This window comes from Anomaloglossus baeobatrachus, chromosome 12, assembly GCF_048569485.1.
Source record: "Anomaloglossus baeobatrachus isolate aAnoBae1 chromosome 12, aAnoBae1.hap1, whole genome shotgun sequence".
Lineage (NCBI taxonomy): Eukaryota > Metazoa > Chordata > Amphibia > Anura > Aromobatidae > Anomaloglossus > Anomaloglossus baeobatrachus.
Genome location: NC_134364.1, coordinates 44,906,107 through 44,931,273, shown reverse-complemented (window position 1 = coordinate 44,931,273; position 25,167 = coordinate 44,906,107). Strand labels below are relative to the sequence as shown.

Genomic DNA, 25,167 nt, shown 5'->3' with positions numbered 1-25,167 from the left:
ATCGGACTCTGGGCGACCAGGCACAGGACTAGGGCGACCACACACCCGCTTATAGGCGGGCGGTAAGCGGCACCTGAAGTGCTGACCCCACTAAATACCGCAGTTGTCCATTTGTATTTTTATGCTTATTCTGCATAGGTCGCTATTTTTGGCTATATGCCCTCTTAGATGGCGACACATCAGCAGCATGAAAGCAGGGGTGCTAAGGCACAGGCTTTCTATGCTGCTTGTATTGCATGTACTGAAGTGTTCATGTGTATTTATGCTTGTATGCTATACACTGCACTGTACGGTCGCTAGTCTGGGCTATTTTCGCCTAGAATGACTAGACTACAGCAGCAGAAAAGCAGGGGTGCTGAGGCACAGGTTTTTTCTATGCTGCTTGTATTGCAGGGGTTGCAGTGTTCATTTGTACTTATGCTTGTATGCTATACATTGCACTGTATGGTCGATATTCTGGCCTATATTCCCCTAGATGGCTAGTCTACAGCAGCAGAAAAGCAGGGGTGCCAAGGCACAGGCTTTCTATGCTGTTTGTATTGCATGTGCTGCAGTGTTCATTGTACTTTATGCTTGTATGCTATACATTGCATTGTACGGTCGCCATTCTTGGCTCTATGTCTTAGATGGCTAGTCGGCAGCAGCATATAAGCAACACAGGCTTTCGATGCTGTTTTTACTGCATGTGACACTGTTCCACGGCACTGAACCCCATTGTGTGCAATGCTCCCCTGGAGCACTTGGTCAGCCGGGGTCTCTACTAGACGTGGCCAAAGGAACCACCTGTCAACCCTGTCCAAGGACAGGGATGGAGTTGCATTGGGATAGAGACTTGCAGTCCGGACAGGCCATGGGCAAATCATTGCTCCCTGGCCACCCTCATTGGGAATAAAATCGGTTCCCCGGGGGGGGTCCCAGGAAGCTCTCTGTATGATGAGGCAGACGTAGCTCATCAGGACTTTGATCCTGACAACGCTCTCAATCCGGATACACCGGATGGTGACGCCATAAGGAATGATCCTATAGCGTCCATCAATGGAATGTTGGATCTTTCTCCCTCAGCTCCCCCAGCGGAGGAGTCAGCTTCACAGCAGGAGAAGTCCCATTTCAGTAGCTCAAACGTATTTTGAGTTTTTTTCTGGCCACGCTGACTTCAGAGAAGCAGTCCAGGAACACCACGCTTGCCAGATAAGCGTTTTCTCCAAACGTATTAAGGATACACGTTATCCTTTTCCCCCTGACGTGGTCAAGCGCGGGACCCAGGGTCCAAAGGTGGATTCTCCAATCTCCAGGCTTGCGGCTAGAGCTATAGTTGCAGTGGAGATGGGACTTCACTTAAAGATGCCAGACAGATAGACTGTGGTTGAAATCTGTCTATGAGGCTATCGGCGTGTCGGTTGCTCCGGCATTTACAGCCGTATGGGCAACCTAAGCTTTTCAGCTGTCCTTGCACAGCTGGTCTTGAGCATATGTACATTTGTGCCGCAGGGGCGTCCGTATCCTCGCAATGTCTGCATTGCGACTTACCCTATTAATGCTGTCCTGGAAGGACAGTCGAGGTTTCGGTCCTTCCCAAGCTCGGGCAGGTCCCAATTGTCCTCGTCCAAAAGAGCTGAAAATCCTCAGAGGGGCTCAGTTTCCGGGGGCTCAATCACGCCCAAGGAAGGCAGCCGGAGGGACCGCTACCAAGGCGGTCTCCTCATGACTCTCAGCTCTCTCATCTCTCCGCATCCGCGGTTGATGGCAGACTCGCTCGCCTTTGGCGACATTTAGCTGCCACAGGTCACAGACCGGTGGGTGAGGGACATTGTGCCCACGTGCACAGGACAGAGTTCTGTTCTCGTCCTCCGACTCGATTCTTCAGAACGTCCCCACCTCCCCACCGAGCCGATGCTCTTCTGCAGGCAGAAGGAGTGGTAATCCCTGTTCCTCTTCAGGAACAAGACACGGTTTTCCTCCAATCTGGTTGTGGTGCCAAAAAAGGATGGCTCTTTCCGTTCCGTTCTGGACCTAAAACTGCTCAACAAGCACGTGGAGGCCAGGCGGTTCCGGATGAAACCCTCCGCTCCGTCATTGCCTCAATGTCTCAAGGATATTTCCTAGCATCAATAGACATCAAAGATGCTTATCTCCACGTGCCGATTGCTACAGAGCACAAATGTTTTCTACGTTTTGTGATGGGAGACGACCATCTTCAGTTCGTAGCTCTGCCATTCGGTCTGGCGACAACCCCACGGGTGTTCACCAAGGTCATGGCGGCAGTGGTCTTGCACTCACAGGGACACTCTGTGATCCCTTACTTGGACGATCTACTTGTCAAGGCACCCTCTCAAGAGGCATGCCAATTCAGCCTGAATGTTGCGCTGGAGACTCTCCAGACGTTCGGGTGGATCATCGACTTCTCAAAGTCAAACCTGTCACCGACCCAATCACTAACGTCTCTTGGTATGGAGTTTCATACTCTCTCAGCGATAGTGAAGCTTCCGCTGGACAAGCAGCGGTCACTACAGACTGGGGTGCAGACTCTCCGTCAAGGTCAGTCGCACTCCTTAAGACGCCTCATGCACTTCCTCGGGAAGATGATGGCGGCAATGGAGGCGGTTCCGTTTGCGCAGTTTCATCTGCGTCCTCTTATTGGGACATTCTCCGCCAATGGGACGGGAAGTCAACATCCCTGAACAGGAAAGTCTCCTTTTCACAGAAGGACTCTCTGCAATGGTGGCTTCTTCCCACCTCATTATCACAGGGAAGATCCTTCCTACCACCGTCTTGGGCGGTAGTCACGACAGGCGCGAGTCTGTCAGGGTGGGGAGCAGTTTTTTCTCCACCACAGGGCTCAGGGTACGTGGACTCAGCAGGAGTCCACCCTTCAGATCCATGTTCTGGAAATCAGAGCAGTGTATCTTGCCCTACTAGCCTTCCAGCAGTGGCTGGAAGGGAAGCAGATCCGAATTCAATCGGACAACTCCACAGCGGTGGCATACATCAATCACCAAGGAGGGACACGCAGTCGGCAAGCCTTCCAGGAAGTCCGGCGGATTCTGACGTGGGTGGAAGCCACGGCCTCCACCGTATCCGCAGTTCACATCCCCGGCGTAGAAAACTGGGAAGCAGACTTCCTCAGCCGCCAGGGCATGGACGCAGGGGAATGGTCCCTTCGCCCGGACGTGTTTCAGGAAATCTGTAGCCGCTGGGGAAGGCCGGACGTCGACCTAATGGCGTCCAGGCACAACAACAAGGTCCCAACCTTCATAGCACGGTCTCGCGATCACAGAACTCTGGCGGCAGACGCCTTAGTGCAAGATTGGTCGCAGTTCCGGCTCCCTTATGTGTTTCCACCTCTGGCACTCTTGCCCAGAGTGCTACGCAAGATCAGATCCGACTGCAGCCGCGTCATACTCATCGCCCCAGACTGGCCAAGGAGGGCGTGGTATCCGGATCTGTGGCATCTCACGGTCGGCCAACCGTCGGCACTACCAGACCGACCAGACTTACTGTCCCAAGGGCCGTTTTTCCATCGGAATTCTGCGGCCCTGACCCTGACTGTGTGGCCATTGAGTCCTGGATCCTAGGGTCTTCAGGATTATCCCAAGGGGTCGTTGCCACCATGAGACAGGCTAGGAAGCCCACGTCCGCTAAGATCTACCACAGAACGTGGAGGATATTCTTATCCTGGTGCTCTGCTCAGGGAGTGTCTCCCTGGCCTTTTGCATTGCCTACCTTTTTTTCTTTCCTGCAATCTGGGTTAGAAAAAGGTTTGTCGCTCGGCTCCCTTAAAGGGCAAGTCTCGGCGCTATCCGTCTTTTTTTCAAAAGCGTCTAGCACGACTTCCTAAGGTGCGCACGTTCCTGCAGGGGGTTTGTCATATTGTACCCCCGTACAAGCGGCCGTTAGATCCATGGGATCTGAACAGGGTACTAGTTGCCCTCCAGAAGCCGCCCTTCGAGCCTCTGAGGGAGGTTTCACTTTCTAGACTATCACAGAAAGTGGCTTTTCTGGTAGCGATCACATCTCTTCGGAGAGTGTCTGAGCTAGCAGCGCTGTCATCCAAGGCTCCTTTCCTGGTCTTCCACCAGGACAAGGTAGTGCTGCGCCCCATTCAGGAGTTTCTCCCGAAGGTGGTATCCTCTTTTCATCTTAATCAGGATATCTCTTTGCCTTCGTTTTATCCTCATGCAGTTCATCGGTATGAGAAGGATTTACATTTGTTAGATCTGGTGAGAGCACTCAGAATCTACATTTCCCGCACGGCGCCCTTGCGCCGTTCGGATGCACTCTTTGTCCTTGTCGCTGGTAAGCGCAAAGGGTCGCAGGCTTCTAAGGCCACCCTGGCTCGATGGATCAAAGAACCAATTCTTGAAGCCTACCGTTCTGCTGGGCTTTCGGTTCCATCCGGGCTGAAGGCCCATTCTACCAGAGCCGTGGGTGCATCCTGGGCATTACGACACCAGGCTACGGCTCAACAGGTGTGCCAGGCAGCTACCTGGTCGAGTCTGCACACTTTCACCAAACATTATCAGGTGCATACCTATGCTTCGGCGGACGCCAGCCTAGGTAGAAGAGTCCTGCAGGCGGCAGTTGCCTCCATATAGGGGAGGGCTGTCTTGCAGCTCTAACATGAGGTATTTCTTTACCCACCCAGGGACAGCTTTTGGACGTCCCAATCGTCTGGGTCTCCCAATAGAGCGCCGAAGAAGAAGGGAATTTTGTTACTTACCGTAAATTCCTTTTCTTCTAGCTCTTATTGGGAGACCCAGCACCCGCCCTGTTGTCCTTCGGGATTTTTGGGGTTTTTTTTCGGGTACACATGTTGTTCATGTTGAACGGTTTTTCAGTTCTCCGATGTTACTCGGAGTGAATTTGTTTAACCAAGTTATTGGCTTTCCTCCTTCTTGCTTTTGCACTAAAACTGGTGAGCCAGTGATCCCACTGGGGGTGTATAGCCAGAAGGGGAGGGGCCTTACACTTTTTAGTGTAATGCTTTGTGTGGCCTCCGGAGGCAGTAGCTATACACCCAATCGTCTGGGTCTCCCAATAAGAGCTAGAAGAAAAGGAATTTACGGTAAGTAACAAAATTCCCTTCTTCCTGCGTTTTTCTGCGTTTTCCCCCCATGCAATGCATTGGAAAAACGCAGAGATCAAAAATGCAGCAAAACGCAGCCAAAAGCGCACCAAATCGTGGTAAAAACGCATGCGTTTTTGCTGCTTTTTTTTGCCGCGGGTGCGTTTTTGTGCGTTTTTAGCGGCCAAAAAGCCACAACAACGCAGCGTCAAAAAAACGCAGCGTGTGCACATAGCCTAAAGTAGGAAATCCAGTGTTTAGTGACGTCATTGACTTCAGGCCGTAATTGCCTGTAAAGGATTCTGTACAAAGCATTAAAAATTAATATTTTATTTATGGTAAAATTAATTTGTCCAATTTACTTTATAGCCCCTGAAATCAGGAGGCTCTGTAGAAAAATGGTTGCAGTTCCTAAATGTTTCACAACATATTTTTATTTAACCCTTTCAATTAAACACTGTTCAAATATTTCTGGATCTAACTGTAGTTAAAGATCTGAGTTGGACTACATGAAGAGACAGGACTAGTCCACTGCTTCTACCGGAAGGTTTCTTCCCGCATCACTATGACTGACCGGTCTTTTCTGCTGTAGACACATAGGAGAGATCTGTCAATCACATGGTGGTGCGGTGTGGGTAGAAAGCAACTGGAGGCAGCACTGGACCAGTCTCACCTTTACCAATAATCCCTGGATGGATCTTTCAACCATGTTCTCTCTGAATTGTTGAAGTGTTTCATAAAAAAAATATACTTGGCTGTAATCATGCAGCCAGGCTATTAATCTTAGTGCCTGTGGTTTTGGCATCATGAATTGACTGACAGGTTCCCTTTAAAGTCATCATCCACCCGACATTTATGCTGCCGTTGCCCCCTCGTTTTTCCAAAAAGACAATCACAGTGGCATGGGTAGGAAGTCCAAACCATGGTATGGCCTCTCTGCAGCAGCATAGCGGAGGGCACCAGGTATGGCCTCCCTGCTGCAGCAGCATAGCGGAGGGCACCAGGTATGGCCTCCCTGCTGCAGCAGCATAACGGAGGGCACCAGGTATGGCCTCCCTGCTGCAGCAGCATAGCAGAGCGCACCAGGTATGGCCTCCCTGCTGCAGCAGCATAGCGGAGGGCACCAGGTATGGCCTTCCTGCTGCAGCAGCATAGCGGAGGGCACTAGGTATGTCCTTCCTGCTGCAGCAGCATAGTGGAGGGCACCAGGAATGGCCTTCCTGCTGCAGCAGCATAGCAGAGGGCACCAGGTATGTCCTCCCTGCTGCAGCAGCATAATGGAGGGCACCAGGTATGGCCTTCCTGTTGCAGCAGCATAATGAAGGGCACCAGGTATGGCCTTCCTGCTGTAGCAGCATAATGGAGGGCACCAGGTATGGCCTTCCTGCTGCAGCAGCATACCAGAGGGCACCAGGTATGGCCTCCCTGCTGCAGCAGCATAGTATAGGGCACCAGGTATGGCCTTCCTGCTGCAGCAGCATAACGGAGGGCACCAGGTATGGCCTCCCTGCTGCAGCAGCATAGCAGAGGGCACCAGGTATGGCCTCCCTGCTGCAGCAGCATAATGGAGGGCACCAGGTATGGCCTTCCTGCTGCAGCAGCATAACGGAGGGCACTAGGTATGGCCTCCCTGCTGCAGCAGCATAATGGAGGGCACCAGGTATGGCCTTCCTGCTGCAGCAGCATAGCAGAGGGCACCAGGTATGGCCTCCCTGCTGCAGCAGCATAATGGAGGGCACCAGGTATGGCTTTCCTGCTGCAGCAGCATAGTGGAGGGCACCAGGTATGGCCTCCCTGCTGCAGCAGCATAGTGGAGGGCACCAGGTATGGCCTCTGTACATCAGCAATGTATGGTTAAGATGAGTGTCAGGGATAAAGGATCACTTTAAGGTTACTTTCAATAAATCAGTTTTGTGTTTTCTCTTTCCCACGTGTAGACGTCATCCGGTCAGACCATCGAGCATCCAATGTCCACACTGATCCTGAGCAAGGCACCGCCGCCACCATTACGTGTTACCAATGTCTACCTGACAGGCGGGAACCACCACCACATCCCCGGGCCTGATCTCTACTTAAATAATGCACAAGATGACATCTTTCCAAATGAATCGAACAAATGTACGTAAATTGCAATCCATTCCATATGTCTCTATCTTTTCTAAATCGCATTCAAATGCTTGTATAGTACACATATGTTAATGGATGTTAAACACAGGGAATCCTAATCATGCCACTAATTCAGCCTTTCATTCCCGCCGCACACTCGGAGGCCTTGGCTGGCTTGCACGGAGCTGGGTGGCTCTTAAGTGCTAATTTCTGCACAAATTATTTTCTGCCAAGAGTTGTTGACATAATTGAGCAACCCTAAACATAGCTTTTCCTTTTAAGCACCATGTCTTAAAATCACAGAGACTAATTTCTAAACGTATGCTTAATGCTTAGAAACAAAAATGTCAATCAGCGGCAATTAAGTAAGGACAAAGATGTCAGCCAGAGGCAATTAAGCAGACAACCTTGCTGTGGATTAATGAAAATGTGTTTTTATAGGTGCTTCATGAAAACAGACATGGAGTGCTCTATATAGACACAATGCGAGCCAGCGTGTTTCATAGACACACAGCCGGGGTGCTAAATAAACACAGGCTTTCAGAACAGCAGGTACTAGAAGAATAGCGGAGGCCGAATTGTCCGCTTCATGCACACAACTTGCTGGATTTTACACATTAGACATTTGTTACATGCCAAAAATCTGTCTAAAATCTCTACAATAGCTTTTTTGCAAAAGACAGAATGTAATAGTGCATAAAAATGTGACCATAATGAAGATGGAGGTGACCTGGTCTTGAAAACAAGACAACAGAGAATGCCCCCTGCCACCGGAATAAGGCGCATGCACATTGGCAAGTTACAGCTCTGTACAATATTCTCTGAGGTGTGCAAAGTAGTAATATGACACCCATAGCGGTCTATGGGGCTCTGCTGTATGTCTATATTCCTTACATATTAAGAAGTCATAGGCCATGTGCGCACGTTGCGTTCAGTACCTTGCAGAATTTGTCATTGTCAAAATTGGTTTTGACCACATAAACGCAGGAAATACGCAAGCGTTTTTGCCACGTTTTGACCACGTTTTACATGCATTTTCTGGGCGTAAATTAAGTTGTGTTTTCAATACAAATACACATCTAAATAAAGTTTGACCATTCAAACAGTATGAAAAAATGTAAAAGAAAAAAAAAATTGTAAAGTTTAATTCATACACTATAATGATAATTTACTGCAAATAATTAATGTGATTTATTAATTATGTTTATTATTAAGTAAAATTATTGTTTGACTCATTTTTTGATGTCGGAATGGATGTGTGTGCAAATGTAAACCTCTTGACATCAGTATAATGTCCAAAACGCATGCTTTGTTTTTGTCAAAAAAGCATGCGTTTAGCATCAAAAAATCATGTAAAATGCTAGGAATTGCTTTAAGGATGTGTTTTGATGATTATCATTGACTTCAATGTTAGCAAAACGCTGCCAAAATGGCAAAAACAATTGACATGCTGCTTCTTCAAACGCAGAGATTTTGACAAATTTTAGGCAACTAAAACGCAGCGTTTTAAACCGCAGAGTGCGCACAAGAAAGCCCTATTTCCCATAGACTTTGCCTGGAAATCAAAACGCATGCAATTTTGCATTAAAATGCTGCAGAAACGCATAAAAAAAACGCAACGTGCGCACACAGCCTTTCAGGGTTTTTTGCTCTTAAAATTCATATGGAAATATAAAAGCATGACCTCAGACTTTACGTAATGGTACATTACAGTGGGGGTACACTGAGTACCCATTCAGGAACTTTATGCGCCCTCCTTGCAGACTGGCATGCAAAGCAATTCTGTATTCAATTCCTAATAAGTGAGTTGCATGACACAGAGGGATTTGTGAAGTTAAAGACTGAAGCAATATATAGAAGTCAAATTGGTCAGAATACAGTATATATATCGTATTTTTCAGATTATAAGATCCACTTTACTCCCAAAAATTTTGGAGGAAAACGAGGGGTACGTCTTATAATCTGAATGTAGCTTACCGGGGTTGGTGGAGAGGGGTCACAGGAGGCCGGGGAATTCTGGAGTGGCTGTGCAGGGTCTGCGGTGGCTGTGTGGGGTCTGCGGATGCTGGGCTGGCGCTGCGGGGTGGGTGGTGAGGACTTCAAATAATGGCACCCAGAGTCGGCGCCTGCGCAGATGGAGCCCCAGCACAGCTGCACCAGCACAACTGTCCCAGCTGCCGCCGCAGCCCCAGCACAGCTGTCCCAGCTGCCGCCCCAGCACAGCTGCACAGCACAACTGTCCCAGCTGCCGCCGCAGCCCCAGCACAGCTGCCCCAGCACCAGCACAACTGTCCCAGCTGCCGCCCCAGCACAGCTGCACAGCACAACTGTCCCGGCTGCCGCCGCAGCCCCAGCACAGCTGCCCCAGCACCAGCACAACTGTCCCAGCTGCCGCCGCAGCCCCAGCACAGCTGCACCAGCACAACTGTCCCAGCTGCCGCCGCAGCCCCAGCACAGCTGCACCAGCACAACTGTCCCAGCTGCCGCCGCAGCCCCAGGACAACTGCACCAGTACAGCTGACAGTTTCTTGGACATCTGTGACACCCCCTGCCTCCTGTGACCCCACTCCACCACTGCTTCTGCCCATCTGGTAAGACACCACTGGATTATAAGACAGACCTCCTTTTTTTCACCCTTCTTTGCTCTGAATTTGGGGTGCGTTTTATAATCCGGTGCGTCTTATAAACCGAAAAATATGGTATATATTTTTAACCAGAGCATTACCAGGATACATAGTAATTTATGACTCTCACTTGTTTTCTAAAGACTGCTGTAAAAGGTAAGAAGACCTAAGAGAAAAATAATATGGACATATACCCTGCAAATAAGTAAAAAGCAATAGTGTATATAAATAACATAGGGTACTTAGTAAACGCTGTTTTTGATCAAAAAAGCATAAAGCCATCCCACCACAGCAAGGTGTACCTAAATCAGGACTGTACCTACATTGTTTAATGTTAAAACCTCACCATGTGTCTGAACAGATCTCAATGTGGAAAAAAAGCAATAGTGCATATAAATTATAACAAATGGCACCTAGTAAATGCTGATCTTGATAAAAAAAATATAAAACCATCCCACTGCAACAAGGTGCACCTAAATCTGGATGATATCCACACTCTCTAATGTTAAAACCTTACTATGTGTCTGACCAGAACTCACTGTGAATAAGAGTGACTGGGTCCTGACTATGGACACCCAACCGTGGGAAGCTCACGGGACTCTGTATCTGCGGATTTTTCTGCATCAAAATCCGCAGCTTTCCCCCGGAATTTGCACCTTTTCATAGGTGCGGATTTTGTGCGGATTTGACACGGATTTGACGCGGATTTTATTGCGGAGTTTGCGATTTTTTTTTTTTTAATTCAATTGAATAGGCAAAATCCGCACGAAAATCTGCAACAATAATTGACATGCTGCAGATTTTTCCGCACGAAAATCCGCACGATTTCCGCTGCAGAAAAATCCTCAGCGTGGGCATAGCATTTACCAAATGCCATAGAAATGGCTGGGGAGTAGCTGTGCTGCAGATTTCTGGAAAATCTGCTGCTTTTCCGCGAGAAATCCGCGGCAAAATCCGCGCATTTTCCGCAGCGTGGGCACATAGCCTAATAGATGAAATGTCCAGCTCAGGGATAAAAGGGGGCCACACTCTATTTATACTGAGACTAAAGCAAAACCAAAAGAACAAGATGGAGTATGTTATTTATTTATATGCACTATTGCTATTTACGTATTTACAGCAGGGTATATTCCCATATCATTTTTATCTTGGGTTTTGTTAGTTTAATGGTCAGTGTGAGCATGCACTTATAATTTCCGTGTACACCAACTCATGCTCCGGCTCATTCTTTTGGTTGTGCCGTAAAAGGTAGTCTGTGGCTGATGGCGAGGTCTGTAATGCTCCCCAGCTGCTCTATTTGCCACTACAAGCTCTTCATAATATTTTGGTTGATAACCATATGCCAGCAAATTGACATTTAAATTATAAAGTGTGTGTGTGTGTGTGTGTATATATATATATATATATATATATATATATATATATATATATATATAGTGTGTTCACCCATATCCTGTCCACCGCCATTAACTTCAGAACGGCGGCAGCTATAGGCATAGAAGTGGTGTCTAGGTATAGTAAAGTAGCCATGCGCTGCACAATGAAACCACCTATAGCGTCACCTGGTGGAAAACAACGGAGTTAACATTTTCATCTCGAAAACAGAACGAGATAGAGAAAAAAAGTGAATTACAAAGTTGCAGGGCGTCATCAATTCAATACGGATCAACACCTTGCATACAGAAATGCTATGATAGAACGTGTAAAACTCACAAGGCTGTGGACGTGAAGCAATACCTCATGGAGACCTTCCTACAAGTCATTGGGTATGGTGGCTGTGTGGAGTGGCCTCCACGCTCACCTGACCTGACCCCATTGGACTTCTTTCTGTGAGGTCACATCAAACAGTAGGTGTATGCGACCCCTCCTTCAACATTGCAGGACCTACGACGACGTATCACAGATGCTTGTGCAAATGTGTCACCTGCCATATTGCACAATGTGCAACAAGATGCAGTATGCTGTGCAGAGTCCAGATGTGCATTGCAGCTGACGGGGGCCACTTTGAGCATCAAAGTTAAATGAGCGCCATATGCGTGACCAGCATTCAATGTTTTGGGGGGGTCATGGGTTTCATATCATAGCATTTCTGTATGCAAGATGTCGATTTGTATTGAATTGAAGATGCCCTACAGTTTTTTAATTCACTTTTTTTCTCTATCTCGTTCCGTTTTCAAGATAAAAATGCTAACTCCATTGTTTTCCACCAGGTGGTGCTATAGGTGGTTTCATTGCGTAGCGCATGGCTGCTTTACTATACCTAGACACCACTTCTATGCCTATAGCTGCCGCCGTTTTCAAGTTAATGGCTGTGGACAGGCTATAGGTGGACACACTGTATATATATATATTATATACAGTATATATATATATACACATACACACAGTTTCATATTGCTCTGACTTTAAAAAAAAATAATCTAAATCTTGCCGCTTTTGCACTGCCCAGTAGGCATAATATTCGACCTCTAAAAACACCATTCCTCAAGCTTAAAGGGGTTGTCCAAGACTTTTACATTGATGACCTATTTTTAGGATAGGTCATCAACATTTGATCGTGGGGGTGCAACACCTGGCAAATGCTGCAAATCGGCTGTTCCCAGTGATGACGGCGGGTGAAAGTGCCCAGTTGCGAAGCTGCACAGCACAGCTTTGACAACTCTATATTAGCCATGGCTAGATACTGCATAATCACCCCCTACTGATTTGAACAGGGGGCAGATGTGTAGCACCCTGCCGGCGCCGTATCCAATGGATGGAGCTGTGTTGTGCAACTGAGCACTTCAGTGTGGGAACAGCTGATCCGTGACGATGCCGGGTGTCGCACCCCCACCGATCAGATATAGTATAGGCTATAAATATAAAGGTCCCGGACAATAAATTTAATGCATTTTAATTAAAAAACACTGTCTTCTCAAATGCAAGAAACACCCCCCAAAGTGCATAGACCTTAAAGTAACACCCAGCTGCAGCATTTGTGGTAAAAATTAGTTTACTTGTGTTTTTCGAGGCGCCCTCTCTGCCTAAGTGTGAAGCCGGCCACATTGCGTGTGCGCTTCTATTTCTACGCCCAATTTCCGCACCGCTGCAGTCTTCATCTAGGACTGTTATATAATAGTACCTGGTGAAATCGCACTGTGAATTGTACAGTATAACACAGCCCGTTTGTTCCCGCTTTCCCTTGTTTTAATCTATAGGAAATGACAGGCCGGCGCTTATTTAAAAATGGATTACAGTCTAAATAGACATTTTTATATTTCAGACAAGAAATCCAAGCACCATGGCGGTGCGATGAATAACCCACGCAGCGTGAATGCAGAAATTGCTTTCAGGCAGTTCAAAGGAGGAACAAGTGTTTCTTCCACGTACTCACAACAAGGCAACCAAAATCGAGCAGCGCACTTACAAGCCAGCAATCTGGAGCAAGACGGAAGGTGTGTGCTGATAATTAATGGCCACCGCTGGGACTGCGGCCCTGACATATGCGGCTTTATTTCACCCACAGCCTACACACAGTGGTGGACGCATCGGCGCTGTGAACTGAATCAATAGCCAAACTAGTACTTGTTCTTTTGTAGAACTTGTAGCATTGCTGACCGTCCTACACATCGGTTTAGGCTCGGGCTCCGTGGTGGTGACATTTATAGAACGTTTGTACAACTGACATGTAACTAAATGCCACTGAGCCCCAGTCTTAAGCCCGCTTTACACGCTACAATATATCTTATGATGTGTCGGCGGGGTCACGTCATAAGTGACGCACATCCAGCATCGTAAGTTACATTGTAGAGTGTGACAGGTACGTGCGATTGCGATTGAACGGTAAAACGTTCATCGCATACACATCGTTGAATCCTGACGAATTGCAGGTTGTTCAATGTTCCCGAGGCAGCGCACATCGCAGTGTGTGACACCCCGGGAACGATGAACAGATCTTACCTGCCTCCCGTGGCTCCAGCCAGTAATGCGGAAGGAAGGAGGTGGGCGGGATGTTTACATCCCGCTCATCTCCGCCCCTCCGCTTCTATTGGCCGGATGCCGCGTGACGTCGATGTGACGTCGAACGTCCCTCCCACTCCAGGAAGTGGACGTTCGCCGCCCACATCGAGGTCGTATGGACGGGTAAGTACGTGTGACGGGGTTAATCGTTTGTGCGGCACATTCAACAAAATTGAACGTGCCACACATACGATGGGGGCGGGTACGATCGCATACGATATCGTATGCGAAATTGCAACGTATAAAGCAGGCTTTACTAATAAGCATCTGCACACCAGACGCACTGACACTGCAATATCCAGTAATAGTGGGCAGTTGGGGTTACCCGAGTAGTTTTTGCAGCACAGTCCAGGACAATATCTTTATGGTTGTCTTATGTTCTCACATTGGATTAGTTTCCTCTGGGGCATCTACTTTCATCACAAAGACTATAAAAAAGGAGGAATGAGAGTCTCCTCACTGAACTTGTGTTATTCCTCACCGATCTGTGATCCAATGTTAATCTAAATCCTAATACATTGTGAATGCAGATGTAACCTCATACTAATCTATCTATACAAAATCAGAGCCATCCAAATGTATCGAAGAGATCTCACGGACCTCCATGGCTTAATAAAATGGAGTTGTAAAACGACCATGTGCTATGATAAAGTCAAACCCTCATGTCAAATACACATGGCTTAAATTATATGATTAACACTAGATGTCCCAGGAATTTCGAGCTCCATAGGGTTCCAATGGTAGAAATGTTAAATGACCCCTCTCTGGGACTTCTAGTGTTAAAGGGAATCTCTAATCGTAGAGACAGAGACCTGGATTACAGCGATGTGTCACTTACTGGGCTGTTTTCTATAGTTTTGAGAAAATAACTGTTTTATCAGCAGGAGATTATCACTTGGGATTAGTAAACCTGCTGACATGTAGTCATCCATATTTATTTAATATATAATATAATATAATATATAACCTCACCCCCTCCACTGGTTGGTAGGTTTTTGCATGTGCACTGTACATGGGAAGAATGCTGCCAATCAGATCAGTGGTGTGGGCGGGGTTTTGTAATTGGTAGATCACAGCAGATAAAACAGGGATTTTATCAAAATAACAGCAAACAGCTCAGTAAGTGACACACCACTGGAATCATGTAATGCTGCTCTTACATGGATAGAGAAAACCTGGTGAGCGATGCCCTTTAAATAGGCAAATAGGGAGATATGTTCTGTAGATAGATGGATACATGGAGTGAGGATCGATATAGGGATATACAGTACAGACCAAAGTTTGGACACACCTTCTCATCTCTAGAACAACTATTAAGAGGAGACTTTGTGCAGCAGGCCTTCATGGTAAAATAGCTGCTAGGAAACCACTGCTAGGGACAGGAACAAGCAGAAGAGACTTGTTTGGGCTAAAGAACACAAGGAATGGACATTAGACCAGTGGAAATCTGTGCTTTGGTCTGATGAGTCCAAATTTGGGATCTTTGGATCCAACCACCGTGTCTTTGTAGAAAAGGTGAACGGCTGGACTCTACATGGCTGGTTCCCACCGTGAAGCATGGAGGAGGAGGTGTGATGGTGTGGGGGGGCTTTGCTGGTGACACTGTTGGGGTTTTATTCAAAATTGAAGGCATACAGAACCAGCATGGCTCCCACAGCATCTTGCAGCGGCGTGCTATTCCATCTGGTTTGCGTTTAGTTGGACCATCATTTATTTTTCAACAGGACAATGACCCCAAACACACCTCCAGCCTGTGTAAGGGCTATTTGACTAAGAAGGAGAGTGATGGGGTGCTACGCCAGATGACCTGGCCTCCACAATCACCAGACCTGAACCCAATAGAGATGGTTTGGGGTGAGCTGGACTGCAGAGTGAAGGCAAAAGGGCCAACAAGTGCTAAGCATCTCTGGGAACTCCTTCAAGACTGTTGGAAAACCATTTCCGGTGACTACCTCTTGAAGCTCATCAAGAGAATGCCAAGAGTGTGCAAAGCAGTAATCAAAGCAAAAGGTGGCTACTTTGAAGAACCTAGAATATAAAACATATTTTCAGTTGTTTCACACTTTAAGTATTTCATTCCACATGTTTTAATTCATAGTTTTGATGCCTTCAATGTGAATCTACAATTTTTAGAGTCCTAAAAATAAAGAAAACTCTTTGAATGAGAATGTGTGTCCAAACTTTTGGTCTGTACTGTATGTACTGTAGATAGATGGATACATGGTGTAACGGATCGATATTAGATGAGAGAGATGATACGTTTACCTTACCATACTCCAGCAGCCCATAATTCGGCCTTTAGCTGGCCATTCATATTAGGTACCATGTACATTAGCTATCTATCTGGTTCACCTTTAGACATGCATGCTCAGCTTGGCCAAGTATCCATGTATTCTCAGTGGGGAGAGTGGAGTTTGCTGCTGCCAGACACAGCTGGGGGTGCTTCATAACCCTCAGGAACAAAGGAAGTTTCCAGGTACAGCCATTATTAATGTGTATGGCTAGTCAAGATTTTATTCTACAGTATAAAAGTGAGTACACCCGTCACATTTTTTGTAAATGTTTTATTATCTGTTTTCATGGGATAGCACTGAAGATCTGACACTTTGATACAATGTACAGTGTCAGTGTGCAGCTTGTATAAGGCTGCATGCCCATGATCAGTGTTTGCTGCGTTTTGGACGCACCATGCTTTAGCTGCTTCCAAAATGCAGCGTTGTACAGTACAAGCACAGTGGATGGGTTTCTTGAAATCCCATGCCCACTATGCTTGTTTTTTCCGCAGGAGACACTGACCTGCGGTGCGTCTTTCCAGACAGCAGCATGTCAATTGTTTGCTGCAGATTTGCAAGCGTCCCCCGTAGGGAGAACACAAGCGAGAGACCGCAGCGCCCTGAACCCTGATGGTGGGTACAAGCAGCTGCGGTCTCCTGCGGAGGAGACGCACGGCCCCGCAGGTTAGGACCCGCTGCGTCCAAGACGCAGTTAGTCCTGATCATGGGCACATACCCTTACAGTGTAAATTTGGTGCCCTCTAAAGAACCCAACACACAGCCATTAATGTCTAAACCGCTGGCAACAAAAGAGAGTACATCCCTAAGTGAAAATCGCCAAATTAGCCATTTTCCTTTCCTGGAGTCCTGTGTCTCATTAGTGTTACAAGGTCTCAGGTGTGAATAAGGAGCAGGTGTGTTATAATATAATAGACTAGGAGGTGGTGATTGTAGTGACAACTGTTTAAAAAAAAGTCTTCTTTAGTGCGGTTCATAGTAAACAGTTTATATAAGGGGGAAATGGCAATTGTAGGGCTGCCTGATAAGATGAATGTCTCTACAGACACACATAATTGCACGGTTCCCTAAAAATAATAATAACCGTGCATGCTCTTTTCTGTTACCTTGACACATCCTTAGTGCCATTTAGTCATTGACTGCGGGTTATTACAGTGTTTACTGTGTGTCAGGGGGAAAATTACAGCCTGTTCCAGTAAAATGAGATGTAATAAAAGGTTAAAGTAAGTCCACGGGCACATTTATGAGTTTAACATCTGATGTCTCTATTAGGTTGGATCCACAAGGTCCGCATTATGGCATCAGCAGCTTGACACCTTGTTTTTCCATAAGCTTTCTCTCCGCTAGCTCTCACCATTCATTTGTATGAGGGCGAGCTTGTAGTACCAGTTACGGCCATGACACAACGTACGCAGCTCTGTCACTTCCATTGTACCCCTGCTAATTTGTTGAGTTAATCATAGGGAGTCAGACCCCCACTGATATCATATAGATCTATCCTAAGCACAAGTGATCATTAGAACCTTTCATGTCAAAAAACGCTATTATCCGGCAGATATGGGGTTAATCTGTAGGTTAATAGTTGCCTGGCCGCCACACTGAAAGCCTGGCTACTGGGAGGAACTGAACTTTATTCCTCCCTGCAGCCTCCGGTATTCACTCTTAGGCCGGCTTTGCACACTACGACATCGCAGGTGCGATATCGGTGGGGTCAAATCAAAAGTGACGCACATCCGGCGTCACTTGCGATGTCGTAGTGTGTAAAACCTTTTTGATATGATGAACGAGCGCAAAAGCGTCGTTATCGTATCATCGGTGTATTCTCCGACATTTCCATAATGCCGGTGCAGCAACAGGTACGATGTTGTTCCTCGTTCCTGCGGCAGCACGCATCGCTGTGTATGAAGCCGCAGGAGCGAGGAACATCACCTTACCTGCGTTCAGGCTGCTATGAGAAGGAAGGAGGTGGGCGGGATGTTTACGTCCCGCTCATCTCCGCCCCTCCGCTGCTATTGGCCGCCTGCCGTGTGACATCGCTGTGACGCCGCACGACCCGCCCCCTTAGGAAGGAGGCGGTTCGCCGGCCAGAGCGACATCGCAGGACAGGTGAGTGCATGTGAAGCTGGCGTTGCGATAATGTTCGCTACGGCAGCTATCACAAGTTATCGCAGCAGCGACGGGGGCGGGGACTATCGCGCTCGACATCGCAGCATCGGCTTGCGATGTCGCAGCGTGCAAAGTACCCCTTAGAGATGTGGCTTCAGTCATCGTTCAGTACATGGTGAACTGCAGCTGTAACCGCGCTCATGGCACTGACTGACAGCATATCAGTGCTGAGCCGGCTGTCAGTCAGTGCTGCGGCGCAGTTACAGGCACCTCTTGCCATGTACTGAGTGGTAATTGAAGCTGCGTCTGCCGCATTGCTACGACCGAAAGCCGGAGGCTGTTAGGAGGAATAAAGTTAATGTCCTCCTGATAGCCAGGATTTCATCATGGTGGCCACACGTCATCAAAACCCCATTGACCTGCAGATTAACCCCGTATCTGCAAGTTAATCATGTTTTTTTGACATATGTTCCCTTTATCCTGGCAAACCCCTTTAAAAGAACTCCTACTTTTGGAGTCATTTTAAATATTTTATCATCTGAAATAAGGGGGGGGGGGGATTTGGACTAAAAAAAAATAAACATTTATTATGTATTAAATACTGGTTTTTTTTATATTTTGCACATTTTATTTTGCAGATTGCTTGGAAATGGGACAGTGCGTCAAACCCGGATGTAAGACCGACAGCGGTTCTGTTGAGACAATCGCTCCTAACCCGACCTCCATATAATAGTCTACATGAGACCTACATATAACCATTGCGCCAAATTGTATATTTGTATATATGTTTAATCCCATATCACTTTGTGTAATATAATTTATTTATATGTTTTAGCCCCATGAAATCAAAGTCATTCATTTACCCCAGACATAAATATCCAGAGTTTACAGACAGATTGTGTATGGGATGTGTTATTCATATCCTAAATACTAATAAATGTCAGCACTGCTGCAGCACCAAGGAGTCGCATAAGATGTATGATATGTTTGTTTTATTTTGCTTGCCTATATAGCACCGTTAATTCCAAAGCACTTAATAGACTCATCAACTCCTTGCAGACATTGTCCTTGCTGGGATTTGAACCCAGGACGCCAGGGCAGGCAGGCACTTACCACTAATAAATAAAAATACAGCCCATGGTTGTCTCAAGGGTTAAATAAAGTGGCAAAGATGCCACGGTTGGACTAATTCGTTCTGCTATGGGGGGTTAATACAGATGGCCTGTACTGCCCCCCATATCACTGCTTAGGCCAGAACTGTTGTTCAGGGTTAGGCTACATGCGCACGCTGCGTATTGTGGTGCAGTTTTGTTGTCAGAACTTTCTGACATTTGACTTCCAAAGTCTATGAAAAGTTAGATTTGCAATTTTTTTTGTCAGGGTTTTCTTTGACAAAAGTTTGTGACAAAAAAGAAGCAGCATGTTCATTTTTCTAGCGATTATGTCAATATTTGTCACAAAAAATACATCAAAAACGCATGCTGTCAATTTGGTGCATTTTTAGTGCGTTTTTCATGCGTTTTTGGTGCATTTTTGTCACAAAAAATGCATCAAAAAAGCACCAAAAATGCACCTACATTACAAGCTTATTTTTTTACATTTCCAGGCTCTCTCTGACAAGGTGCAGTTTTGGTTGCAGTTTGTGTGCAGAAAAAACTGCAGCGTGCGTTTTGTCACAAAAAAAACTCATGAAGAAATCACTAAAAACGCACCAAAAACGCACCTACATTACAAGCGTTTTTCTGGACATTTCCAGGCTATCTGACACAAGGTGCATTTTGGTTGCAGTTTTGGTTGCAGTTTGTGTGCTGAAATGGCTCCAAGTTGTCACTGAGACTTTAAGGCTATATGCTCACGCTGCAGTTTTTCAGCACACAAACTGCAACCAAAACTGCAACCAAGTGCACCTTGTGTCAGATAGCCTGGAAATGTCCAGAAAAACGCTTGTAATGTAGGTGCGTTTTTAGTGATTTAGCCATTATGCTTCCTTCCTTGTGTTTTTTTTTTTTTTTGTGCACCAACTCAATATTGTCTTAATGGCATTGTAGCGCTGCCGTCTCTGCGGAGACGCTGACTCCCCCACATTTCCCCGGCCATCCATGTGTGCTGCTGCCTCCTTCCCCTCCCGAGCCCTGTACATGCTAAACAGGGCTCCCAGAAGTGCAGCTAAGACGTGTACACGCACACCAGCCCTCCTTTTAAAGGGCCAGCTTGCCATTTCCCAGAAATGCCTCTCAGCTTATGGCTCAGAGTCACTGTGTATTTAAGGCACCCTCCCATTAGGGGAAGTGCCTGTGCAACACCTTTAGCTAGTCAGTCTGCTACCTAGCTAGTTGTCAGGTCCTGAGCTCCTCCCTTGTCAGCCCTGTGTCAGTCACCCTGTACCTGTCCATACCGTGCCCACCGTACCTGTCCGTATGCACCTGCCTGTCTGCCCCAGTCATCTCTCCTGTACCAGCCTGCACCTGTGCATATAGTAAAGTCCATCACCTGTCCTGGGAGTCAGCTGCCACAGTCCCGGTCACTTCCCCGGGAATGTTTAGAAAAAGTCAGCCTGTCTGCACTAACTACTGGAATAAAGAGGTGCTCAGAAGAAAAATAGTAGTCAATATAGAAAAGCAAGCTTCGGCACACTCAAATAAGAAAATATGAAATGAAAAAAAAAATTTTGCAGGTGATTTTATTGCAAAGGTATATAAGGACATAGACCATACATTAGTTGGATCAAAATGTGGTTGTTTAATGATGCCTATTACTGCAATAATGCAAATAGGTATAAAAGGAATGGTGATGATGCCAATATACAATGGCAAAAAGTGATGCTATCCTTGGCAACAATCCTCAGTGGAAAATGGAGAGTTTGGGAACTGAAGAGCGTGAATCGCCTATGGCGTCACAGAGGGGTATTTTAATGCCAACCGTCAATACAAGCTTAGTGCAGTAGAGATCCAATGGAAATCCTAAGGCTGGACTTACACGAGCGTATGGCATCCGATGCGAGAGCATCGGATGTGATATGCTAATGTCCCCCGGCTCAGGCTCTGCTGCGAGCGTGAGCCGAGTGTCATGCGACTGTAACCCGATGTTGCGATCGGGTCACAGCTGTGAAGCTGAGTGCGGGCGCTGCGGAGGAGAGGGAGGGGTTAATCCTCCCATCTCCTCCACTGTCAGCCTGTGCGTATATCACACTGCACTGGGATAACATCAGAGTGCAGTCCGATGTATCTCTCGCATACATTCACTTGAATGGGTGCGAGAGATACGGCGGTAGCAGCAAAACGCAGCATACTGCCGCTTTTCTCGCATCCAGAATCTGGATGCGATAAAAGCTGCCCAACTGCTCACCCTCATTGCCTAACATTGGTCAGAGTGCAATGCGAGAATTTCTCGCATTGCACTCGTCCGATTTTCACGCTCGTGTGAGCGTACCCTAAAAGGTAAGTGTGTAATAGTGAGAATCTGTCCAGGTTGATTGAACCATACAATGCATATCAGAGATCCACATTCAAATCAGGCTGTGGTATGCTTCAAGGAGACCATTGGAAGTGCCTATGAATGGAGTCATTGGGGAACAGGGTGTGCACGTCTTAAACGCCAGGGCACAGCAGGAGATAAACGTTATCTCCTGCTGTCCCCTGGCATACCACAGCCTGATTTGAATGTGGTTCTCTGATATGCATTGTATGATCCATCTAATGTATGGTCTATGTCCTTATATACCTTTGTTAGCATTACCTTGATAAAAGCTCTATGAGCTGAAACGTCGGTGTAATTGATGAACCTTTTTTGCCTTACAATAAAATCACCTGCAAAAAAATTTTTTTCATTTCATATTTTCTTATTTGAGTGTGCCAAAGCTTGCTTTTCTATATTGACTTCCCTGGGAGTGGTGCCTGGTGTCTGCTCGGTGTTGGGTGCTTAGTTAAGCCCCTGCCACTAAGGGGTAAGCCCGGGTTCCCCCTGTGGTCCAGTACATCCACTAATCCCACTCACAGCCCCTACATTGGCCTCGAGCACTACAGGAGAATTCGCAAGTTGTGCAGCTCAGAGCATTACAGACTCCTCACGTCATGTTTTCTGACAGGGGCGGGCCCTCCTCTTTGAGTGACAGTTCTGGTAAGTAGCAGGGCTGTAGTATTAGTACAACTACAAAGCTCAGCACAAGTTCTGCTGTATCACACTCAGTTACCAGTGGTTGGTTCTGAAGTCTACACTGCTGTCTATCACTGTATTTACACATACAGATAACTAGGGATTTGAACAAGTACAGGGCTCAAGACAGTGAGAGCAGTGTTTAGTATACCTACTCTTAAAGTTATGGGGCTAATTTATAATAGCAACTGGTCAGACGCCAAGAGGAAGATGAGCAGATAACTGGTAAATAGAAATCAATGAACTGGAGAGAGGTTGCTGGGATATTTGGAGTTAACCTCTCTCATGGAATGTAATTACTGTGTACTCTTGGTCAAAGTCTAGGCAAGCAACTAGTGGAAAAGCTCAATGAAAACCAGCTGTACACTATGAAAGAAAAAGCTCTCATTGCAGGAGAATGACAGCAGATTTAAAAAGCAAGTCACTAGCAAATTGTTAATTTCATGCTGTCTAATTAAAGCAATTGAATAACTTGAGAATACCCTTTTCAGACTGGCAGCTCTTAACACATTAGGTTCAATAGGAGTTGAGCTGCAGTACCTGAGAACGACCACTACAGTGTACGGCGCTGTGTTGTTTCTGCTCTGTACAATGTTTACATCCAAACACTGCCAGAGTGGCAAACTGCTGGTTTGGAAAAGCACTTGAAGAGGTGATAAGTGAAGGATAGAAGTTGTGCTGATATAGGAGCCAATAAATACATCAACACCCTCGATTCAGATCTCTGAAGCTCTGTAGAGAGAAAGTATCTACAGTCTCAGGGAGGGCAGAGGAGACAGAATATATGTAAGAAGGAAAGCACTTGAACAGGCTATAAGTGCAGGATAGACGTTGTGCTGATATATGAGCTAATGAAGACATCAACACCCTGGATTCAGATCTCTGAAGCTCTGTAGAGAGAAAGCATCTGCAGGCGCAGGGAGGGCAGAGGAGACAGAATATATGTAAGAAGGAAAGCACTTGAAGAGGCTATAAGTGCAGGATAGACGTTGTGCTGATATATGAGCTAATGAAGACAACAACACTCTATGTACACACTGAGCTCACATCCAGCCTATATTACTGTAAGAGATGTTCCCACCACAGAAAAATCTGACACATGGAACAGGCAGCAAACTGCATATTAGGGGGTCTAAACATTGCAGACTGAAGCTTTGTGCGATTATGTTAAAGGTGTCGATAGCCTGTAAAGCCTCTCAAATTCTATGTATGCCTGCATTTGAACAGCACAGTAGGACCCTATAGAAGTCTATGGGTGCAGTTGTACAGTGGAGGTTGTGCAGAGTTATTATACAGCCATGTGCATAAGGAAAGCAAGGGCTGACCCAGATTGAAGGGGGCCCCTGGCAGGAACAGTATGGGGGCAGTAGCTCATCATAATGCTCACGTTTATGTGCTACTTTTAAGTGGTCCCTCTTACATCTTGGGCCACTGTGTGGCTGCATAGGTTACACCCACCCCCTGTGAATAAGCTTTATGGTGACCATTGTAGTCACCCAGTTTTCACCCAAATCAGACATAAAAGTATAAGAAACTTCTTCAAGCACCGCGGGCTAAGATATGCAATGATATATATGTAAGCCTATATCATCACATCCACAATAGAGGACAGAATTATGCTCCGTGTAAGCTGTATACTTATTACGCTCCTCACCGCTGATAAACGCCGTCGCCTGCGATCCATTATTACACTCATTTGGAGAGGCTCGGACACCGCTCTTCAGTTATTTCTCTTGAGCCTCCCGTCAGTAGCCATTTTCTTGACAGCTAGTCATTTGAAACGTTCCTCCTTTTTAACCAATATACAGAATATGAGGAGTTGTGAACAGACTCCAGATTTATCGAGTGAAGAGACTAAATCACACACGTCTGCCATCTCCTCTATCATCATTACATTTAGAGCTAGTTTCTTCAGTCAGTGGTTATTTCCAGGTAAGGGATATTTGGGGATTTTTTCTGGCTTGACTAGAAACCCTGCGTCCTCTATTATCATCTTGTAGACGTGTGCTGTTTTCATTAGGCTAGGGGTTACATGTGACAAAGGTCGGCATACGCTGCCGCTACATTGCAGGTATTCATATGAGGTCATTGTGACCCCCCCCCCCCCTCAGGGTACCGTCACATTCAAATCACACAAAAAAAAAAATCAGTCTGTCGGAGTTTTTGCGACTTGTTTGTCACAACACAACCCTATTCACCTGGATTGATGTAACAGAGGCACATACCGCTCTTCTATAAAGTTGCCATATAGATCCCTCCTTAAACATGCGATCTTCAATAAATGTCCCTACTAGGTGGGAGTTATTTACACCGAATTGTCAGAATTCTTTTATAGTCCAGAGTCTGCTGGTGTAAAATGCAATTTTTCTGAGGATGCCTCTCAATACAGTTTTGCCTTTCTCTGTGTCTGAAAATCTAAGGCTGCGTGCCCACGATCAGTGTTTGCAGTGTTTTGGACACACCATGCTTCAGCTGCGTCCAATACACTACGTTGTACAGTACAAGCACAGTGGATGTGATTTATAGAAATCCCGTGCCCACGGTGCTTGTTTTTTCCGCAGCAAACACTGACCTGTGGTGCGGCTTTCCAGACCGCAGCATGTTAATTGTTTGCTGTGGAGTTGCATGCGTCCTCCGTAGGGAGAACACAAGCGAGAGGACCGCAGCACAATGAACCCTGATGGTGGGTACAAGCAGCTGCGGTCCCCTGCGGAGGAGACGCGCGGCCCCGCAGGTCAGGACCCGCTGCGTCCAGGACACAGTGAGTCTTGATCGTGGGCACATACCCTAATTTTCCTCTACTTCAGTCTACTGTGATAAATTATTA

The 25,167-nt window shown here is 46.5% G+C and overlaps 1 protein-coding gene and 1 long non-coding RNA gene across 3 annotated transcripts in view; one reads left to right on the top strand and one right to left on the bottom strand.

The window, feature by feature from the left end:
• LRRC9 (leucine rich repeat containing 9) overlaps positions 1-19,234 on the top strand; it is a 267,576-nt gene extending 248,342 nt beyond the window's left edge. For both annotated transcript variants that reach the window (XM_075330387.1, XM_075330386.1), the window contains exons 31-33: positions 7,000-7,180; positions 13,055-13,226; positions 18,827-19,234. In XM_075330387.1, the coding sequence (XP_075186502.1) occupies positions 7,000-7,180; positions 13,055-13,226; positions 18,827-18,866 (393 nt within the window). In that variant the 3' untranslated portion in view covers positions 18,867-19,234. The remainder of the gene's footprint in view (positions 1-6,999; positions 7,181-13,054; positions 13,227-18,826) is intronic.
• LOC142258003 (uncharacterized) overlaps positions 1-25,167 on the bottom strand; it is a 370,341-nt gene that overhangs the window by 252,099 nt on the left and 93,075 nt on the right. The window lies entirely within an intron of this gene.